This window comes from Lathyrus oleraceus, chromosome 6 (assembly GCF_024323335.1).
Source record: "Lathyrus oleraceus cultivar Zhongwan6 chromosome 6, CAAS_Psat_ZW6_1.0, whole genome shotgun sequence".
Lineage (NCBI taxonomy): Eukaryota > Viridiplantae > Streptophyta > Magnoliopsida > Fabales > Fabaceae > Lathyrus > Lathyrus oleraceus.
In genome coordinates, this window is record NC_066584.1 from 47,783,191 (window position 1) to 47,803,793 (window position 20,603).

A 20,603-nucleotide genomic window follows, 5' to 3' on the forward strand; every position below is an offset into this window, starting at 1 on the left:
AGGAGATACGGCATATTTGACACGGAACACCTGTCGACTCGTCGACCGCTGGCATTCACCATCTAACCATGGTGTCAACTTTCCACTTCTTCAGACTTTGAAGAGTCTTCTTGATTCATCACCTTGTATTCTCGACTTCTCTCTACTCCGAGACAATCGATCTCCTCAGATTCAGGCCAACTCTCTAGTCTTCAGACTTTGAAGAGTCTTCTTGATTAACCTTCTAGGATCGTCGCAATCCTTTCGCCGTCTTTACACCATTCTTCAACTCCTTGTCCCTGATTGAACCTTAAAGGAATCCTTCGTCAAAAAGCTTCACATCACAACCTGCAAGTGAGTGAAAATATCTAACAGCACCTGCAAAAGAGATCGTCAGATAAAACGTGCCCCAGGCGTGCCAAAATTTCAACACCCAGGTCACTCTACCTTCCAAATAAGATTTCAGGTTTTCAATCTTATAAACATGCATTGGAAGGGACCCCTATGTCTTAAAATGCAAAGATTATTTATCAAAATAAACGAATGTTTTTGCAATCAAAGCGGTAATGAAAACAAAAACAAAATTATTTGACTGAATATGCATTTTATTGATTGAAAAGGTGGCTCGAAAATGAGCAATACAAAGGAAGCAATCCCTGAAAAGAGGTGATTGCGCACAAAAGGAAAATCTATCCTAATGGCAATGTGAAACCGTGATCTCATCGAGTTCCAATCCGGTTACAACCCATATGTCCTCAAGACTCTTCGCACTTTTTGCCTTCTGAACAAGACGCTTCCGACCGATCCCTGTCGGGGATTATCCAGGTGTCAAATCCAGAGTACAAACGATCATGCTAGACGCAGTTGTTCGTTTCATTCCCTCTTTTGCCTGGACCTCCCTTTCGGGTTTTCAGTCCACCGAGATACCCTTTTTTGCCCAAGCCGCCCTTGTGGGGTTTTCGACTTGTCAGGTGTACAGATTTTTTCTTTTTTTGTCCCTAATTTTTGCCCGAACCTTTTTCATCATTTTCTTTGGTTCGCCGGGATGCCCAGTTTTTCCTGGACTATTTTATTCTTTTCGTCCAGCAGGTCTCTTATACGAAGTATTTTTTAACTGTGTCCGCATTCACAGGGGATGGAAAATCCTCGCTATCCATGGTCGTTAACAACAAGGCTCCGTCAGAGAAAACCTTCTTGACCACGAATGGACCTTCATAATTGGGTGTCCACTTGCCCCGACGATCGTTCTGAGGAGGAAGGATCCTTTTCAACACCATATCTCCCACATGATACACACGAGGTCGTACCTTCCGGTTAAAAGCACGCTTCATTCGTTGCTGATACAACTGCCCATGACAAAGGGCCGCCAGCCTCTTTTCCTCAATCAGGCTCAACTCTTCGTACTGAGTCCTTACCCATTCAGCCTCTTCCAATTTCACGTCCATCAGGACTCTCAACGACGGAATCTGAACCTCAACTGGTAGCACGGCTTCCATCCCATACACAAGCGAGAAAGGCGTTGCCCCAGTAGATGTACGCACCGAGGTTCGATACCCATGCAATGCAAACGGCAACATCTCGTGCCAATCCTTATAGGTCACAACCATCTTCTGCACAATCTTCTTAATATTCTTATTAGCCGCCTCGACCGCCCCATTCATCTTTGGACGATAAGGAGAAGAATTGTGATGCTCAATCTTGAACTCCCGACACAGTTCTGCCATCATCTTGTTATTGAGATTAGAACCATTATCAGTAATGATTCTTTCGGGAACCCCATATCTGCAAATGATGTCTCTTTTCAGGAACCTGGCAACAACCTGTTTCGTCACGTTTGCATAAGACGCCGCTTCCACCCACTTGGTGAAGTAATCGATAGCCACTAATATGAACCGGTGCCCATTCGAAGCCGTAGGCTCGATCTTTCCGATCATATCAATGCCCCACATAGCAAACGGCCACGGAGATGACATCAAACTCAACGGGTTTGGAGGCACGTGCACCTTGTCAGCATAAATCTGGCATTTATGACATTTCCGCACGAAGTTGAAACACTGAGCCTCCATCGTCATCCAATAATATCCAGCCCTTAACAACTTTTTCACCATTGCATTCCCACTGGCATGGGTACCAAACAACCCCTTGTGTACCTCCTTCATCAATTGGCTTGCTTCCTTGTCATCGACACATCTAAGCAAAACCCAATCAAAATTCCGCTTGTACAAAACCCCATCCTTGTTCAGATAGAACACCATGGCCAGCCTCCTTAGAGTCTTTCGGTCCTTCTTAGACGCTCCCTCGGGATACTCTTGGGTTTCCAGATAGCGCTTGATATCATAATACCACGGCTTTTCATCATCAGGCGCTGCCTCAATAGCAAACACATAAGCCGGTCTATCCAGACGTCCCACCTCAACACTAGGGAACTGATTCCACCACTGCACCTTAATCAAGGTAGCCAGAGTAGCCAAAGCATCTGCCAAAGGATTCTCTTCTCTCAGCACATGGTGTAATTCCACCTTGGTGAAGAACGTCAACAATCTCCTCGTATAGTCCCGGTATGGAATTAAATGAGATTGATGCGTATACCATTTCCCATTAACCTGGTTCATGACCAAAGCTGAATCTCCATAAATGACAAGGTTCTTGATCCGCAAATCAATCGCCTCTTCGATACCCAAGATACAAGCTTCGTATTCAGCCACATTGTTGGTGCACTCAAACGTTAGCCGGGCGGTAAAAGGAATGTGGAATCCCTTCGGCGTAACCAAAACAGCACCAACTCCACTACCATTCACGTTAACGGCCCCATCAAACATCAGAATCCATTCGGATTTAGGGTCAGGCCCCTCCTCCGGGATCGGTTCCTCACAATCTTTCGATTTAAGAAACATGATGTCCTCATCAGGGAACTCAAACTTCATCGGTTGATAATCCTCAATGGGTTGCTGGGCGAGGTAATTAGACAATACACTCCCCTTAATTGCTTTCTGAGAAGTGTACTGGATATCATATTCAGTCAAAATCATTTGCCATCTCGCAACCCGTCCGGTCAATGTTGGCTTCTCAAATATATACTTGATCGGATCCATCTTGGAAATCAACAAAGTGGTATGAACCAGCATATACTGTCTTAGTCGGCGAGCAGCCCATACCAAAGCACAGCAAGTTTTCTCGAGCAGTGAATATCTTGTTTCACAGTCGGTAAACTTTTTGCTAAGGTAGTAAATTGCATGCTCTTTTCGACCAGACTCGTCATGCTGCCCCAGTACACACCCCATAGACCCCTCGAGGACTGTCAAGTACAGAATTAACGGTCGTCCCTCCACATGAGGCATCAGAATCGGAGGCTCCTGTAAATATTCTTTTATTTTTTCAAATGCCGCTTGGCAATCATTATTCCACCTGACCGTTTGATCTTTTCTCAACAACTTGAATATGGGTTCACACGTGGCTGTTAGATGAGATATGAACCGTGAAATGTAGTTCAATCTACTTAAGAACCCACGAACCTCCTTTTCTGTTCTCGGTTCAGGCATTTCTTGTATTGCTTTTACTTTAGCAGGATCAACCTCGATTCCTCTTTCACTCACAATAAACCCCAGCAGCTTACCGGACCGCACTCCAAAAGTGCACTTATTCGGATTCAACCTCAGTCTGAATTGTCTTAATCGGTCAAACAACTTGGCCAGATCTACCAGATGCCCCTCTTCTGTTTAGGACTTTGCTATCATGTCATAAACATAGCATTCGATTTCATGATGAATCATATCATGAAACAAAGTCACCATAGCCCTCTGATACGTGGCACCGGCATTCTTAAGACCGAATGGCATCACCTTATAACAAAAAGTGCCCCATGGTGTGATGAACGTTGTTTTCTCCGTATTTTGATTTGATTATAGCCAGAAAAGCCATCCATGAAGGAAAACACCGAGAATTGAGTTGTATTGTCTACCAACACATCGATGTGAGATAATGGGAAATCATCTTTCGGACTAGCTCTGTTCAGATCCCGGTAGTCCACACACATCCTCACCTTTCCATCCTTCTTCGGCACCGCCACAATGTTCGCAACCCAAGGCGGATAATTATTGACAGCGAGGAAACCAACATCCAACTGCTTCTGTACTTCCTCTTTGATTTTCATGGCCATCTCGGGTCGAGTTCTACGCAACTTCTGCTTCACTGGAGGATAATCTGCTCTCAATGGCATCCTGTGCACAACAATATCGGTATCCAACCCTGGCATATCTTGATAAGACCAGGCGAAGATATCAACATACTCTTTCAACAAGGCTATCATTCTGCTCTTGACATTCACCTCCAAAGCGGCCCCGACTTTCACTTCCTTTCTGACCTCCTCGGTACCCAGATTCACAACCTCGACTCGCTCCTCGTGCGGTTGAATCACCTTCTCCTCTTGCTTCAACAACCTGGCTAATTCCTCCGGCAGTTCACAATCTTCTTCGCCTTCTTCTTCGGCATGATAAATCGGATTGTCGAAGTCATATGAGGGTGTAACAAGATTGTTGTCAATGAGATCCGGAGAATAATCGCATCTGCATGAATGTTGATTCATGCATTGCTTTTAGAACCGGAACGAAGCAAATTAAAAAGAAAATGAAAACAAACATTGCCATTTTTATTTATTTTTATTAAACTGCAAAAATAAATGAAAAACAGGGAACACCGCTTTTAGTGAAAAAACATCTTGTTATTGATGATGCAAATATTGCAAAATGAAACACATGAGGTGGCCCTTACAATGAACCATTACGTTTCGGGCAAAACGTATGGCTTTCATGCAGACAGAATTGAAAAAACAGAAATATTACTCTTCATGTAGAGTGACAGTGATGATCTTTTCGGCCTTCCAGTTCTGGACCTCCATCCCTGGTACGCACGATTTTATCCACGAATCCAGCTCGCAGTCACTGTCAGTCTCTTCACCCACCGCATAGATACAGCCCGGATCTAGCATTCCAGCACTGGTGAACGTTAACGGTTGACGACGTCCTCTTTTCTTCCCAGACGAGCCTCGGCCCGGCTGATAACCAACCCCAAACCTGTCTTCCTTTGCCGCGATGTCTATCATCCTTCCCCAACCTGGGGCTTCTCCACTCTTCACCACCTCTACGGCCTGTTTGTACGAAGAAATGGACGGTTTCTTCTCTTCCTTAGCAAAAATAGCATTCTCCACCTTGACGGTTTCAAACGCCTGACAAGGTGTTTCAAATATTTCACCGTCCATTTCCACATATTTGAACGACGAGAGTTGGCTGACAAAGATGTCCTCCTTCCCCCAATCAACTTTCTCAAATCGGAGACGTCCCCCATCCATCATCCTCTGAACCGTCTCCCTCAACATCACACATCCATTTGGAGTGACAGTGCAAGCAGTGCAACAATTATCACAACCAAGGAAAACTCCACTCTTCATCAGATGTCTCTTAATCACAGACATTGGAGTCCTCAACTGATCCACATTCGTCACCTCTACTTTTCTCTTATCCTCTGACATCATGTTCACCCCCATAGGACCATGCATCCGCACGGGGTTAGCATTAACATTCGGCGTCGGTGCAAAATTGATGGCTTTAGAATCCACCAAATCTTGAACGACATGCTTAAAAGCTTTACAACCCTCAATGTTATGCCCGGGTGCACTAGAATGGAACTCGCACTTGACGTTCCCATCGTAACCTGCAAGCCTTTGATCTGGTCCTACCGAAGCCAACGTCCTCGGTTAAACCAACCCAAGATCCTTCAACCTCTTAAATAGAAAGGTATACGTCACGGGTGGCCTATCAAACCGACGATCTATCATCCTTCTTCTCACTTGGCACCCCGCTCTCTGTGTTCTCTGTTGAGGTGACTGATGTTGCTGTTGTACAGATTGATTACCAGCAGGAATCGTTACTGTAGCAGCATACGGGTGGTAACGATCCCTACCGTGTCCCCTTTGGGCATACACATCACTCGATTCTCCCTCCTTCCTGCGCTGACCATTACCAAAGGGCTTCTTTACTCCAGACGACGGAGCATTTCCCTGTATTTTCCCCATTCTCAGCCAGCTTTCAATCCTTTCCACCTTCTCGGCGATTGCTTTCTGCCCCAAGGCAAACCCTTGCATGACGTTGATCAGCTCACTCATCTTCTCTTTCAGCTCGAGAATGTCAGCGTTGGGTGGATCCATCCGTTTGGGTTTGTTGCGTCTGGTAGGGTATCTGTGTGGACAAGCTACGTGCAGAGGAATGACTCGGCGTGCGCGAGAAATGATTCCTGAGTCAATCAAACACGTTAGAAACTGACATCTGCAAAACAGAAAACAGGTTATATGACTCACGCATGAATGCAATGTCTATCCGTATGAGGAACATTCTGTCCTTTGATTCTGGCTTCATCGAGACGGATAATAATTTGACAATAACATTCTGACATCAGGATGCCTCTCAACCAGAATATCAGTCGAGAATGTACCCTGAGTATGGATAGACATGAGTTAGATGCTGATGAATGCAAAATGTGAATGATGCAGATGCATGAATGCAAGTCACAGTGCCATCCTCCAAGTCATCTGAACATCAACTGTACGGATATTCCGGTCTTTGAACTGATCACAACCATCTGAGGGACTGAGTAACCATAAATCCAACTCGGGGTTCCGAAATAAACGAAACCAGAGGATATATCATCATCATCACAGGTACATCACTGACCAAAAAGCCACAAGATCCTCTGGACAAGCAACCACAAATTCAACCCGGGGATCCGAAATAAACGGAACCCGCTGATAAATACCACGGACAGAACTCCGGCGTCTCAGAAATAAATCCATAAATCCAACTGAACCAAAGTCACCAACAAATAGTCACCAACAGAATCTGCATCTGTAGGAATCAAACCCTCCCCTCACAGGTGAATTCTAATAAGGTCATCCTAAGGCGGATAATGGTCTCGACAATCGGATAAGATACTCAACGGGTTTGCCCTTTCGGGTGTGCCGTTGCAGCTCTCATAAGATCATCTAAACCAAAGATCCGGGAAAGAACGGTCACCGAAGTCAACAGCTCAAAAGAGGTAACCCAACCATAGTGGATACTCCACGAGGAAGCGCTCTCTTAGAAGAACCTCGTCCGGCTGTAGTATGTCACGTCGCAATAACATGCTGACCTAACATGTGAGGAGACGTGAGACCACGCTAATCCTGGGTTTTAGCCCCACTCAGAACACCCACCCCAAATCATAGGAACCAAACCTGTCCAGAATCCAGCACAATAATATGATGCATGCAAACATATATGCAAATATAATTAATCACAGTATAATAATCACAAATGCAATAAATAAAGCAGTAAAAGCAACCCAAACTACCCTAGAGAGCGCTAGGACTGACTCGCTTAGGGAAGATGGACCAGCAAGAGGTCAACTAAGTCCCCAACAGAGTCGCCAGCTGTCGCAACGCGAAAAACAACCGGCGAAAAAAAAAACAGTTTATAGAGCCGCCATCGGCACTATTCATCCTATGACGGAAAGGGAGCGCAGGACTAACCTAAGAAAGGGAAAAGGAACAGTCTTACGACCAGAGATTACAAGTTACAGGAGTCGGTTACGCAAGGGGAAGGTATTAGCACCCCTCACGTCCGTCGTACTCGACGGGATCCACGCTCAAAAGAATAGGAAAAGGTTGCTAATAAACTGCTCAAATAAAATGCACACACACTTGAATAATGAAACAGGTGAAAGAAGATGGAGGAAGGGGGCTCGGCAGGATGTCGCATCCTGGGCCTACGTAGTTTGTCAGAAACAAACATCAGAGTCAACGTAGTTCGGGGAAATGGGAAACATGCTCGCTAGGATATCGCATCCTATGCCTACGTATCTTCTCTATCCAGAGTAAGAATCAGAGCACTCGTAGCTCGGCTAACGCACGCCGAAACAACGAAAAGAAATGCTGAGACGTCAAAAGAAACACTCAACAGGAAACGGAATGCCAATCCATGGACTTACACCCGACTCCTGACAACAAAAAGGAAACAGAATGCCAATACATGGACTTACATCCGACTCCAAACAAACAACACAAACAAGGAAACAAAATGCCAATACATGGACTTACATCCGACTCCAAACAATAGCACACGCTAACCAGTGAACACCAAAGCAAAAGGTTATCCGATTAACAAGCTAATAGGGAGTCTGGAACTCGAGCCTAATAGTTGTCACAAAAAAAAGAAAAGGTTGCCCGGAGAGATCTCGCTCGATCTCCTGCCTACGTATCTCATCTGGTATGAGAATCAGGGCGACGTAGTTCCCCTTAACAGGGGTACAACTCTCTCCTAACTAGAGACCAGGGAAACAACAAACTAATAGGGAGACTGACTTGAGCCTAATAGTTGTCATGCAATCCACAATCCCTAAGTTGAGGTCTCTAATCATGCATCTATCTCACATAGTAAGCAAGGCAGCTCAAACAGCAAGTAAACATCAACACAAGTGAACAAGCATCACTCACTATATACATACAAGAGGCTCAGACAAACGGTTGGGCTTTAGTCAAGAGGGGTCATATCAACCTCGACAAACAAGCCAAAACTGTAGGGGTATGCTGAAGCTCTTAACCACTAACATTGAGAGTTAGGGTGAAGCTGATCAAATATGGTAATGAGGATGAGACCTCATGCTCTTAACCCTGGCCTGGGTGAGCTCAAATCAAAGAAAGTGTGGGGATCCAGAAAGAGGGACCCTATTCCACTTGACTGACTCTATACAAAGATCTTGGGTATTTGTTCAAGAGCATCAGCACGTAGTGCGAGTATAATGAACGACTCACTGAATAACAGAGGATTGATTGTTAATCCCTTCTATCTGTCAATTGCCTCATCTTGAGGTCTTATCAAGTAACATGCCTCACTTGGAGGTCTTTGGCACAAATGTAAACAATCACAATCAGAGCCTCATAAGGAGGACTTCAGCCAAATGCCTGCCAAAAAGGTGGCAGGACTTCCAGACTACATGGAGTAAGGGAGTGGCTACCTAAGTGGTGTATCAACCACACTCCAAAGCAAAGCTCAAGCAAGAGCTAGCAACTAATATACCTGTACAAAAGCCAAACAGTTAATATTGTATTCAAAAAACCAACAGACAACAACAGTGGAACTTTACAATATCTACACAATGCAAGTCATTAGTGCAAGCACTCAAGTGAGTTCATCACATCAATGGACCTACAACACAACCAGAGTTAGTAATCAAAGCAACTTGCTTCTCAAATAATGAGACCAAACCAACCATTAGTGCCAAATGCTCAAACCTGAAACACAAAGCTCAATTAGTATGTGTACAAACCACTAGTTCAAAGACTAGGTTCAACAGTAAGTCAAATGACCAAAACAGAAGTCAATATTTCACATGAAGCACATTCAAACAAACAAGAAGGTGTCCTCAAAAGGATCAATACCAATTCATAAGGCAAAGGCATCAAATGATCAACATAAAACAAAGACCAATAAATGAGCACAAAATGGACAATCAAATTAGAAAATCCAAATCAAAACAGAAAAGCATCCAATGGCTATGAAATTTTTTATACAAGCTTATCATGTTATGAACAAACATCATGCAAAAAATTAAATCCAGAAGAGCTCAAATGATAGGTGAATGAAAATGCACAAATGCAAGGTCAAGAATGTGACACAAATTGTCACACTACATGTTCATGTGTCTAAAACAGTGATGGAATATGATAAAAATTCCAAAGCAAATCCAAAAAATCATATCACATGTTAAGATCAAGCATGCAAAATTTCAAGTCAATTGGATTAACCATGAGCATTTCACAAAGCAATGAATGTAGCATGTCAATTTGGCATCATGTTCAATCACAAAATCACAATTAAAAATCCATAAATCCACAAATCATGAAATAAATGCTATAAAAAACTAGAGATCAAAACAAGAATGTGGAAAAAAATTAGGATCAATTTGGATTAACCTACTATTTTTTTATGATTTTTGGAAAATGAGGAAAATAATATGAAATGAAATGAAATAATATGGAAAATGACATTTGAATGAAAATCAGCAACATACACCAAGCAGACTCGAACACACGCACGCATGGACCAAGCGAATATTCAAAAATAAATCAGCAAAGCGCATACGCCTGGAATCGAACCTATGTGCGCCAGGGATCAAGAGAATATTCAAATAAAATCCAAAGAAATGCATGGCGAAGGATCGAACACGCCCACACCAAGTCCAAGGCTTAATGAAACGCAGAGTTTCATTTAATAGGTGGCATCCACGCAAGCGGTCAAAGGACACGCAGGCTCGGTCAAGCGCTTCCTGGCCAATGATTCACGTACGTAGGCGACACAGTCAGCGCCACACATGCAAACCCTAGCGCAATAACCAGACGGTAGCGGACGGCGGTTTCAACCGTCTTCTCCGGCCATCCAGGCGGAGATCAAGAATTTTTTTTCCAGATTTTTGCAAACTATACACCGTTGGAAAGCTCTTCTCACCAGGATCATGAATATCATGCTCATTTAATCTAAAACATCATGTATTTTACAGATCGAGCCAAAACGTTTTCGTCAACCAAACTTTAAATCAACATATTTATCTCAATTTTCATCCATTTTCAAATCCAAACACATCAGCATGCTCAGGGATGCAAGATCTATACATTTATGGCAATAAATTGGCAAAAAGAGAGTGTCGAATTTCACCTTAATTGAGATGGCAGTTGATGGATTCGTGTATTCAAGCTTCCAGAACTTCCAGATCTACTTCCTTTATCCTCTAAATAAGCTTTGTGCAAGAATTGGCAATGGAAACAACCTAGATCCAGCTCAAATTTCAAGTTCCATCTTCATGTTCATGCACTTGTTCTGCTCAAGATCTTGCTCAATTGCCACGAATAATGGTTGATCCCTGCTCAGAATTCCATGAGGATGAAGAATCTACAAAAATCTTGAAGAGTTGTGTGAAGAAAAATGAAAATTGAAGAGAGAGAATTTGGAGGGAAAATGGAAATTTGAGATCTCAAAGTTATTTATGAGCAAATTTTGTTAGGGTTTGGCTTATATATGATCCCTTAATCACACTCAAATTATAATTAAGCATTGGTTAATACATGATTAGGGAAATATGAAATGTTTTGCGAAAATGCCAAAGTGAGCTTGCATGGCCATGTAGCACGTGCCAAATCTCATGCAATGCTTGGATTTCACTTAAAACCATTCAATAATCATCATGGAATTGGTAGCTTGCTTGTATCATCAACCAAATTTGAAATATCAATTTTCCCTCCAAAATTCACATGTGTGAATAGATGAGCCTATGAACTTCTTCCATGCAAGGCAAGGATTCATTTGAAAAGTCTTGGTCACAAGGAGCATTTTGCAAAAAGAGTGGACCAATTTGGAGTTTTGAATCAAAAGTTATGCCACTTTGAACTTCCATGTACACTGTGTGATCATTTGGCCATAACTTCTCAACCAACCATCAGATGATCATGAAATAGGACTTTTTGAAAAGGGGAAAGAAAGATCTTTAACTTTCATGTTCAGCAAAAATCCATTTGAAGCTTATTTGATGTTGATAAGTCAAGTTGAATGTGGACCAAAAACTTGCCATTTTTGGAAACTTTCAATTACAGGTCACTTTCCATTTTTGGAAACTTTTGCCATGACTTCAAAATCTTCAAGTTAGATGTTTAGAATGACAAATTAACCTCTTTTGAACATGATTGAGGTGTTGAAACTCATTTCCCCACCTCATAGCCCTCAGTTGACTGCACAGTTGACCTTTTGGTCCACAGATGACCTTGAAATGCTCTGATCAGCTTGAGCCTCTACCACTTGAGAAAAATGCTCAAAAATGAAACCTAGCTCATGTAAGCTCAATATGACACTCATGTGATCCTCATCCCAATAAAATGCCTCATCTCCTGGAGAAACCCTAGCTGGAAGAATGGCATTGATTAGGGTTGACCAGAGGTCAAAACCCTAATCCAAAGGGACTTAAGGATGCATCTTGAAACCCTTGATGATGATAAAACCATGATGATGGTAATACATCCTTGCAAACAAGATAATGCTCAACCTTGAAGAATCAAGAAACCCTAATTGATTGCAAACCCTCAGATGGTTGATCATCAATTCATAGAAACCCTCAGGCTTGAATCATGTAACTTCCCCGTCTTCTGAAAAGACTCTGGAGGATGACTTTCTTATTTTTAGATGATATGCAAAAATGCAATGCCTAATGCCCTAAAATATGCAATGCAATATGCCAAACTAGTCCCAAGAAGAGGAGGGCAAATTTTGAGGTGTTACAGCTGCCCCTATTCAATCCACAGTGAACCTGTCGATATGGACAGCCTCGGTTTTCAGATGATCAGGGTGAAGAGTGGTTGAATACCAAGAACAGAAGAACAATTTGCACTCCGCTGGGAATTATTATCTTTTTTGCTTTTCTTGAACCCCAAAACTTTTTGATTTTGATTTTTTTTCGCTTTTCTTGGACCCCAAAACTTCTTTGATTTTCATTTCCATCTCTGCCTGACAGAAATTCTTCCTCCAATATCGCACTGCCGGGGACAAAGACCACCGTTGGGGATAAGCAAAGGTCACAGCTATCAACCGCTGGGGATCTTCCATCTCGGGAACAGGCAGAGATATCAATAAGATATGACATAGAAGAATTCCACTGGGGATCTTATCAGGGGATAATGAGAAATTCTATGGGGAACAACCACCAAACAGATTCATCACTTAAGCATTCTCTTCTAACGGCTGAAGAGACATCTCTGCTTCTGGGAGAAGGAACAAATTGCTCCGTTGGGGAAGGAAACAACACATCTTCCTCAAAATCCCTCAACACTGGAAAATGTCTTCCACTTGGAGGGGATACCAACGTCAAATCAGGATCAAGCAAAGCCTCAGCTAGGGACCATACAGAGTCATCGCCAGGGATTAGCTGATGAACAGACGAAATATCCATCATAGAGGAAACTCTACTGCGGAGGTCAACACGGATAAGATCCATCATAGAAGAAAATCTACTGGGGATCTTATCAGGGGATAATATGAAATTCTGTGGGGAACAACCACCAAACAGAAGTTTCAACAATCAAAACACTTCCTCTTATCTGCTGGAGAGACAACTCGGCTAAGAGGAGAGAGAACCAATGCTCCTTTAGGGAAGGAAACAACATCTTCACCACCAGCTCAACTTGGAGGAAACTTTCCAATACAGGTGGGAAAACAATTATTAGGCTCTGATCAGGCAACTCCATTGAGGATAGACTGTGGGCGATCCATACTGAGGATAGTCTGTTGTAAGCAACCCTGTTGGGGAATGAGTTATAAGCCAACCTGCTGAGGATAACTACAAGTATCTCCGGAGGAACTGTTTTGGCTAAGAGGATCGAGAACGAATCCTACGTCCACACGCGTCATGCCAGGGATGAAAAGGAGAGCAAACCCTTCACCAACTGCTCTAGGAAACTACTGCTGAGGAGAAATCTAAAAGATAGCTCCGCGGGGAGTTAATTGCTCATTCTGCCGAGGACTTCTACTCATGCTGGGAACTTCCGCTTACTCGGCTGGAGATTACTATTCATGCGGGGCATTTCTGCTCACTAGGGAAAGACAAACTTCCTCATGAATAGATAGCATATCAACTTTTATCAATTTATAAGGGATTTTAGGTCAGTCCACACAAGGGATGACAACCATATAATTGATAAAACACAAATGCTAGAATCGAACTCTCTGAGGGAGTTGAGGATGCATCACTCTTCTCTGCGCTCGCTGAGGAGAAAACCTGAAAGATGATGAAGAGGATACAAACATGCCAGAATGTATGAACAAATGTCTTACCCTTTTGGAGATCATACTATCCTTGGGAGAGCACTGAAGACATTCCATTTATCCTTTCAGTCAATGTGAATGTTCACTTTGTTTAAAAACAGTTTATAAAAACTTTATTTGTTTAAAACAATGATATTTATCAATTAAAACATGCAAACATTTGTTAAGCATAAATAAATAAGAGTGCAAAGAATTGGATAAAGGTTCAAATTTATTTGATAGAATGGTAGTCCGCAAATAGCGAGACTCCATGGATCTTTACAAATTTGAAATTGGTGATATATATTGGAAAAGGGCTACATTGAACATAATGACCATTTCTCCACCAACTCTGAATCCAATGTATTCGAAGCTTCAGTTGACGATGACTGAGCGAGAATCTTTGACAAACGACAGCTTGTAGAACAAAGTCTTGTCAGGATGCAGTTACTTGCCAAATCCCTAATTTTTGCCTAGTTTGCCCCAGGGTGAGGTACTCAATCTAGCGGGATATATATTCATTTTTTTCATGTCTCTAACTTTTGCCTGGATCGCCCTTTCGGGTTTTCAATCCACCGAGACGCTCATTTTTGCCTAAGTCGCCCTTTCGGGTTTTCAACTTAGCGAGCTATTCTGTTTTTATTTTAGGCGAAGTATTTCTTGACTGCATCTGAATTCACAGGACAAGTGAAATCCTCCCCATCCATAGTTGTAAGTATCAAAGCACCGCCTGAAAAGGCTCTCTTAACAACATATGGACCTTCATAGTTTGGAGTCCAGTTGCCCTTAAGATCGGGTGCGAAAGACAAAACTTTCTTGAGCACGAGGTCACCTTCTCGGAACACACGAGGCTTGACCTTTTTATCAAAGGCTTTCTTCATCCTTTGCTGATACAACTGACCATGGCACATGGCAGTTAGTCTCTTCTCTTCAATCAAATTCAGTTGGTCATAACGACTCTGAACCCATTCAGCCTCAGTCAACTTGGCTTCCATCAAGACTCTCATTGATGGGATCTCAACCTCCACGGAGAACACAACCTTCATGCCATACACAAGAGAGAAAGGGGCTGCCCTTGTTGAAGTGCAAACACTTATTGTAATATAAGTTCCTTATTATGTTTCACTCTGTGAGATAATTATGCCTATACTTCTTCCATTGACTGCCTGTTATGTGCATGGTTGTTGATGATTATATGTTGCAAAGTCGTTGTCTAAGTGATTCTGAATATTTTTATTTCATGTTGACCGTTTCATTGTCTCTTTTTGATGTTGTCAAAGGGGGATAAGCAATGTAAACAAACAAAACAACAGATTTAGAAGATGGATAATAGTTGAATGTTCAAAGGCATGCATAAAATCAGGGGGAGGATATCCATCAAAGTACACGTTTGTGCCACGGTTTGCCATCACAAAAAAGGGGGAGTATGTGAGAGAAAATATGTCTAGACTTTATTTTAATGATGTCAAACCTCTCTAGTCACCCACAACGTGTCTTTGGATAATATCATCATAGCATAAAAAGCATTCATCCTTTAACATGTTCAAAATATAAGTTTCGTGTGTCCTAGCATATATGAGCATATCTTATATGTGAAACATGTACTTAATCATAGTAAATATCCTAGGTTCATAGGAGATCGGTTTAAATAGGTCATAATATGTTACAAAACTCATTTTTGGAAGTTTAAGCTTTGTGAGTCGACTCATGACTCGGAGCAAAACCTTTGGGTCCGAATAGGTCGAGTCACAGGTCGACTCATTCTTGGAAAACCTGAATGAGTCGACTCATCCACTCCTTACGTCGACTCATTTCCCACTTTCATTTGAACCATATTGCCACGGGTCTGAACAGGTCGAGTCATAGGTCAACTCAACCCTGAAATAAACTCTGTTTGAGTCGACTCATCCCCTGTTTGAGTCGACTCATCGCCTGTTTTACTTAACTTTTTGTTGTATAACTTTGCAAAATATTTCTGTTATGTTAGTTATTTGTCCATGCATCATATAAATATTCAAATGTATCTTCTTCAACATTTCAACAAGAAAAGTGAAATATATACACCAAAGTGCTCATCATCTTGATTCTTCATTGCATTTCTCAATAATCACACATAATAATCTTTGTTGAGCATTATGCATTGCAACTGTGATAACATTCAAATAAGATTGGATTATCTTAGTTTGGGTTGAGACTTTGTGTGGGTTTTTCATGAATAAAACCCTTGAGGTTTTGTCCTCTAAGAATTTGGGGTTTTTGCACTAACCTTTGCTTCGCAGATTCAGCCGAGTGAAACGTTTGAAGAACGGAAGGTTCGGTCAAACAAGTAGCGGTAAACAGAGGATTGTGAAGAAAGCTTAGGGTTCAAGCGACTTGTGTTCCAAATCAGTCGAGCTGAAGTTTTGGAGAACGTGGCGTTCTTCCAATAAGGTAGCGGTAACCGGAGGTTTATTCGAAGCGCTTGAAGGACTTGGTTCAACTTGAATCAAGGGGAGAGAATAAAATAGGATCTGCAACAACTCTAGGGGTTGATTGGTGGTGATCATTTGTTCTCTTGTATTGACTTTGCAACTTGTTAATAAAAACATCTCAATTCTAGATTTAGAATTGAGGGCAGACGTACCCTAAGCAAGGACGATAGGGGAACTGCCTCAACAAATCTGGTCTTATTCTCTCTATCTCTTAACTCTTTAAATTCTTCATTAATTACGTTTTGTGTGAAATTAATCATAAAATCAATATCGCTTGATTGGTGTGCATTGCAACTGTTCGATAAATTGTTGCAATCACTTTGATTGCAACTGAGTAAAATTTTGCACATTCAATTTGAGTGAAATTAAAACTTGGTGTGAAGTGCACACCAAGTGTTTGATAAAAATTGATCTCACACAAACTTAGTCATATTTTCCTTGATCTCTTATTGTGTTAAGCATTATTAGAGGTAACAATATCAAGGATCATATTAGTTAATCGTTTGATTTAGATAGGGATTGATATTCTGTATCTTAAGTAATTCCATTCGGTTTCACGTATATCCGATCTTTCTATTAACAGAACATTTAGACAATTACTATCTAGGGTGTTTCCACAACCGTTGAAAACATTTTAAAAAGCGCTAAAGTTTAAAATGATCTATTCAACCCCCCTTATAGATTGGTACTATCGTCTAACAAGTGGTATCAGAGTCTGGTTCATCTTGTGCTTCATATATAACTTTTTAGAAAATGAGTAACGATCCTAAAGGGGCGTACAATAGGGCGCCTATTTTTACCGGTGAAAACTATAATTATTGGAAATATTGTATGTGTATCCATATCAACTCTATTGATAGGAAATTATGGAAAGTCATCCAATATGGTCCTATGGAAATAACCATAACTAATGTGAATGGCTTTGTTGTACCTAAACCTAAAGCACAATGGAATGAAGATGAGAAAAAGTATAGCTACAATTGGAAAGCTAGAAATATGCTCATTACCACTTTAGGTGTTAATGAGTACTATAGGGTTTCCAATTGTACTAGTGCTAAAGCTATGTGGGACTCATTGCAAATTACCCATGAGGGAACCAATGATGTCAAACTAGCTAGAATCAACACCCTAACTCAAGAATTTGACCTTTTTCATATGGAAGAGGGTGAAACCATTACCGGTATGCAAAAGATATTTTCTCATCTAATCAATCGGTTAAATACTCTTGGTAGAAATACCCCTAATGATGTTGCTACTAATAAAATCTTAAGATGTCTTAACATGGATTGGCTACCAAAAGTCAAGGTGATCAAGGAAGCCAATTATCTAATAACATTGGACATGACGTCATTGTTCCACAAGCTTCAAGAGAATGATCAAGAGCATGAATCTTGAGAAACATCAGAAGAATCAAAAGAAGGAGAAGAAGTAGAAAGACAAGAACACCGAAAGGAAGTCTATTGCGTTAAAGGCTTCAAGATATAAGTCATCCACCAATGATGTGTGTGAAAGTGAGTCAAGTGATGATGACAAATAGTCAAATGAAGACATGGGGTTGTTCGTTAGGAGGTACAATCGATACCTTAGAAAAAATGAAGTCCAACATTCGGACAAAAATCTTGTCAACTATAGAAGACAATCATAATTTCCAAATCGAGAGGAAGGCAAGACAAACAAGTCAAAAGGATAAGGCTTCAATTGCGGAAAGGCCGGTCACTATAAGCCGGAGTGTCCCTTATTGAAGAAATACAATGGAAAAGACAAACGCCATAACAAACCTAGCAAACCTAGAAGAGCATACATCATATATGAGAGCGATAGCGAATCCTCAAGCGATGATAACTCAAGTGATGAAGAAGAAATTGTCAATCTTTGTCTTACAGCTCATCAAAGGAATAAAAAGAATGTAAGTCATTCCAAATATGATTATACTGATAAAATGTCTTATGTTGATTTGCAAAACGCCTTTAGTACTCTACACAACGAGGCCAAGGAAGCTTTCAAACACTTGGCCTCTAATAAGAAAATTTTCAGTCATTTAGAAAAGAAGATTTCTGATTCCGAAAAGGAATTAGAAACTCTTAAGAAATCTATGATAGAGGATACTAAAGGCAAAATAGAAAACAATAAGGGATTTTGGTTTAGATGGGCTGGATGTGAAACTTGTCATATTTGGCAAAGAGAGGTTAGAACTATCCGAGCTAAATTAGACAAGGCTTCACAACCTAAAATAACCTTTGCTATTGATCAATCACATTTTAGAAGAAATGTGAATAATCCTTATCAAAAATACACTTATGTGGTTAAGGATCAAGTTAGAAAAAACAACTTTCATCCAAACTTAAATTGTCTATATTGTTGCAAAAAGGGACATACTATTGCTAAATTTCGATTTAGGAGATTTCTAGTTCCTAAAGGCATTTTTCAATGGTTGCCCAAATGCAACCAAAGTTTCACTCACACACTAGGACCCAATGAAAATTGGGTACCTCCTTCCCTTGTTTAAATTTGTAGGTGGAATGTCTTGAGGATACAGAGAGAACAAGGGTTCTCGATAGTGGATGCTCAAGACACGTGACAGGTGACTCTTCCTTATTCTTTGACTTTGTGGCTAAGAAGAAAGGGTTTGTGACTTACGGTGACAATAACGAGGGAGCTATACTCGGAAAAGGTAGTGTAGATAATCCCTCCTCTACTACTATCTCAGACGTCCTTTTAGTTAAAGACCTTAAGCACAATTCATTAGTATTAGCCAATCATGTGACAAAGGGTATAAAGTCTCATTTTCAAAAGACGGTTGCATGATTAAACATAATGATAATAAGAATGATGTGCTTAAGGGCTGGAGGGAAAATAATGTATATATGCTTAACTTGAATGAAGTATCCTCGACAAGCGCTAAATGTCTCGTCTACATGAGTAAAGACTTGTGGCTTTGGCATAAAAGATTAGCGCATGTCAACTTTGACTTGCTTAATAAAGTTGTCTCAAAAGATCTAGTAATTGGTCTTCCCAAAATCAAATTTTCAAAAGATCACTTATGGGATGTGTGCCAAATGGGAAAGCAAACAAGGATCTTATTTAAATATAAAAATTGTTTCCACAACGAGACCTTTTGAACTTCTCCATATGGACCTCTTTAGGCCATCTAGAATTAAAAGTCTAGGTGGAAACTACTATGGTTTTGTCATAGTGGACGACTACTCTAGATTTTGTTGGACTATCTTCTTAGCAAGTAAAAGCGACACTTTTTCTGCTTTTGAAAAATTTGCCAAGATGTCTCAAAACAAATTGAACACTAGCATAATTTTTATTCGAAGTGATCATGAAGGTGAATTTGAAAACCACCTCTTTGAGCAATTTTGTGAAACAAATGGCATTGATCATAATTTTTCTGCTCTAAGAACTCCACAACAAAATGGAGTTGTTGAGCATAAAAACCGAATTTTAAAAGAACTTGGAAGAACTATGATCAATGAAAACAACCTTCCTAAATATTTGTGGGTCGATGCCATAAACACGGCCTGCTATGTACTGAATAGGATACTCATTCGTCCTATTCTAAACAAAACCCCTTATGAATTGCTAAAGGGAAGGAATCCAAATGTTTCAAATCTTCATATCTTTGGATGTAAGTGTTTTGTATTAAACAATGGTAAAGAAAACCTTGGTGAATTTGACTCAAAAGCTGATGAAGGTATCTTTCTCGGATACTCTCAATCTAGTCAAACATATAGAGTATACAATAAAAGGTTACTTATTGTTGAAGAATCTGTGCATGTTTCCTTCGATGAGTCTTATCCGAAAACTGTCAGAGAAGGTAGTATTGTTGATGGTGCAGGTGTTCCCTCAGAAGGCATAATAAAAGATCAAGAAGAAAATCGTGTTGACACCCATCCGAAAAAAGCTGAGGAGGAGCCGGATCTTAATTCCGAAAAGAAAGAGGAGGATCATTTCATCAGTAACACTGATCTTCCTTTGGAATGGAAATCTTCCAAGGATCATCCCATTGATAATATTATATGAGATATCTCAAAGGGAGTTACAACATGGTCAAAGATAAGTAACTTTTGTTATCACTTCGCTTTTGTCTCTCAAAATGAGCCTAAAAACCCCAAAGACGCATTACTCGATGAAAATTGGTTTCTAGCTATGCAAGAGGAACTTAATCAATTTAAAAGAAATGAGGTGTGGTATCTTGTTCCCTCTCCGTGAGACCATCGAGTAATCGGCACTAAATGGGTGTTTAGGAATATGTTAGATGAGAACGAAGTCATAACTCGGAACA

General features: G+C 40.9%; 1 protein-coding gene across 1 annotated transcript; it reads left to right on the plus strand.

The window, feature by feature from the left end:
• The first annotated feature begins 18,254 nt into the window (after positions 1–18,254).
• LOC127093932 (uncharacterized) lies at positions 18,255–20,341 on the plus strand. Its single transcript, XM_051032821.1, has 3 exons — positions 18,255–18,426; positions 18,852–18,986; positions 20,085–20,341. Exons 1-3 carry the CDS (start codon positions 18,255–18,257, stop codon positions 20,339–20,341), a joined length of 564 nt encoding a protein of 187 aa, XP_050888778.1.
• Positions 20,342–20,603: the final 262 nt, after the last annotated feature.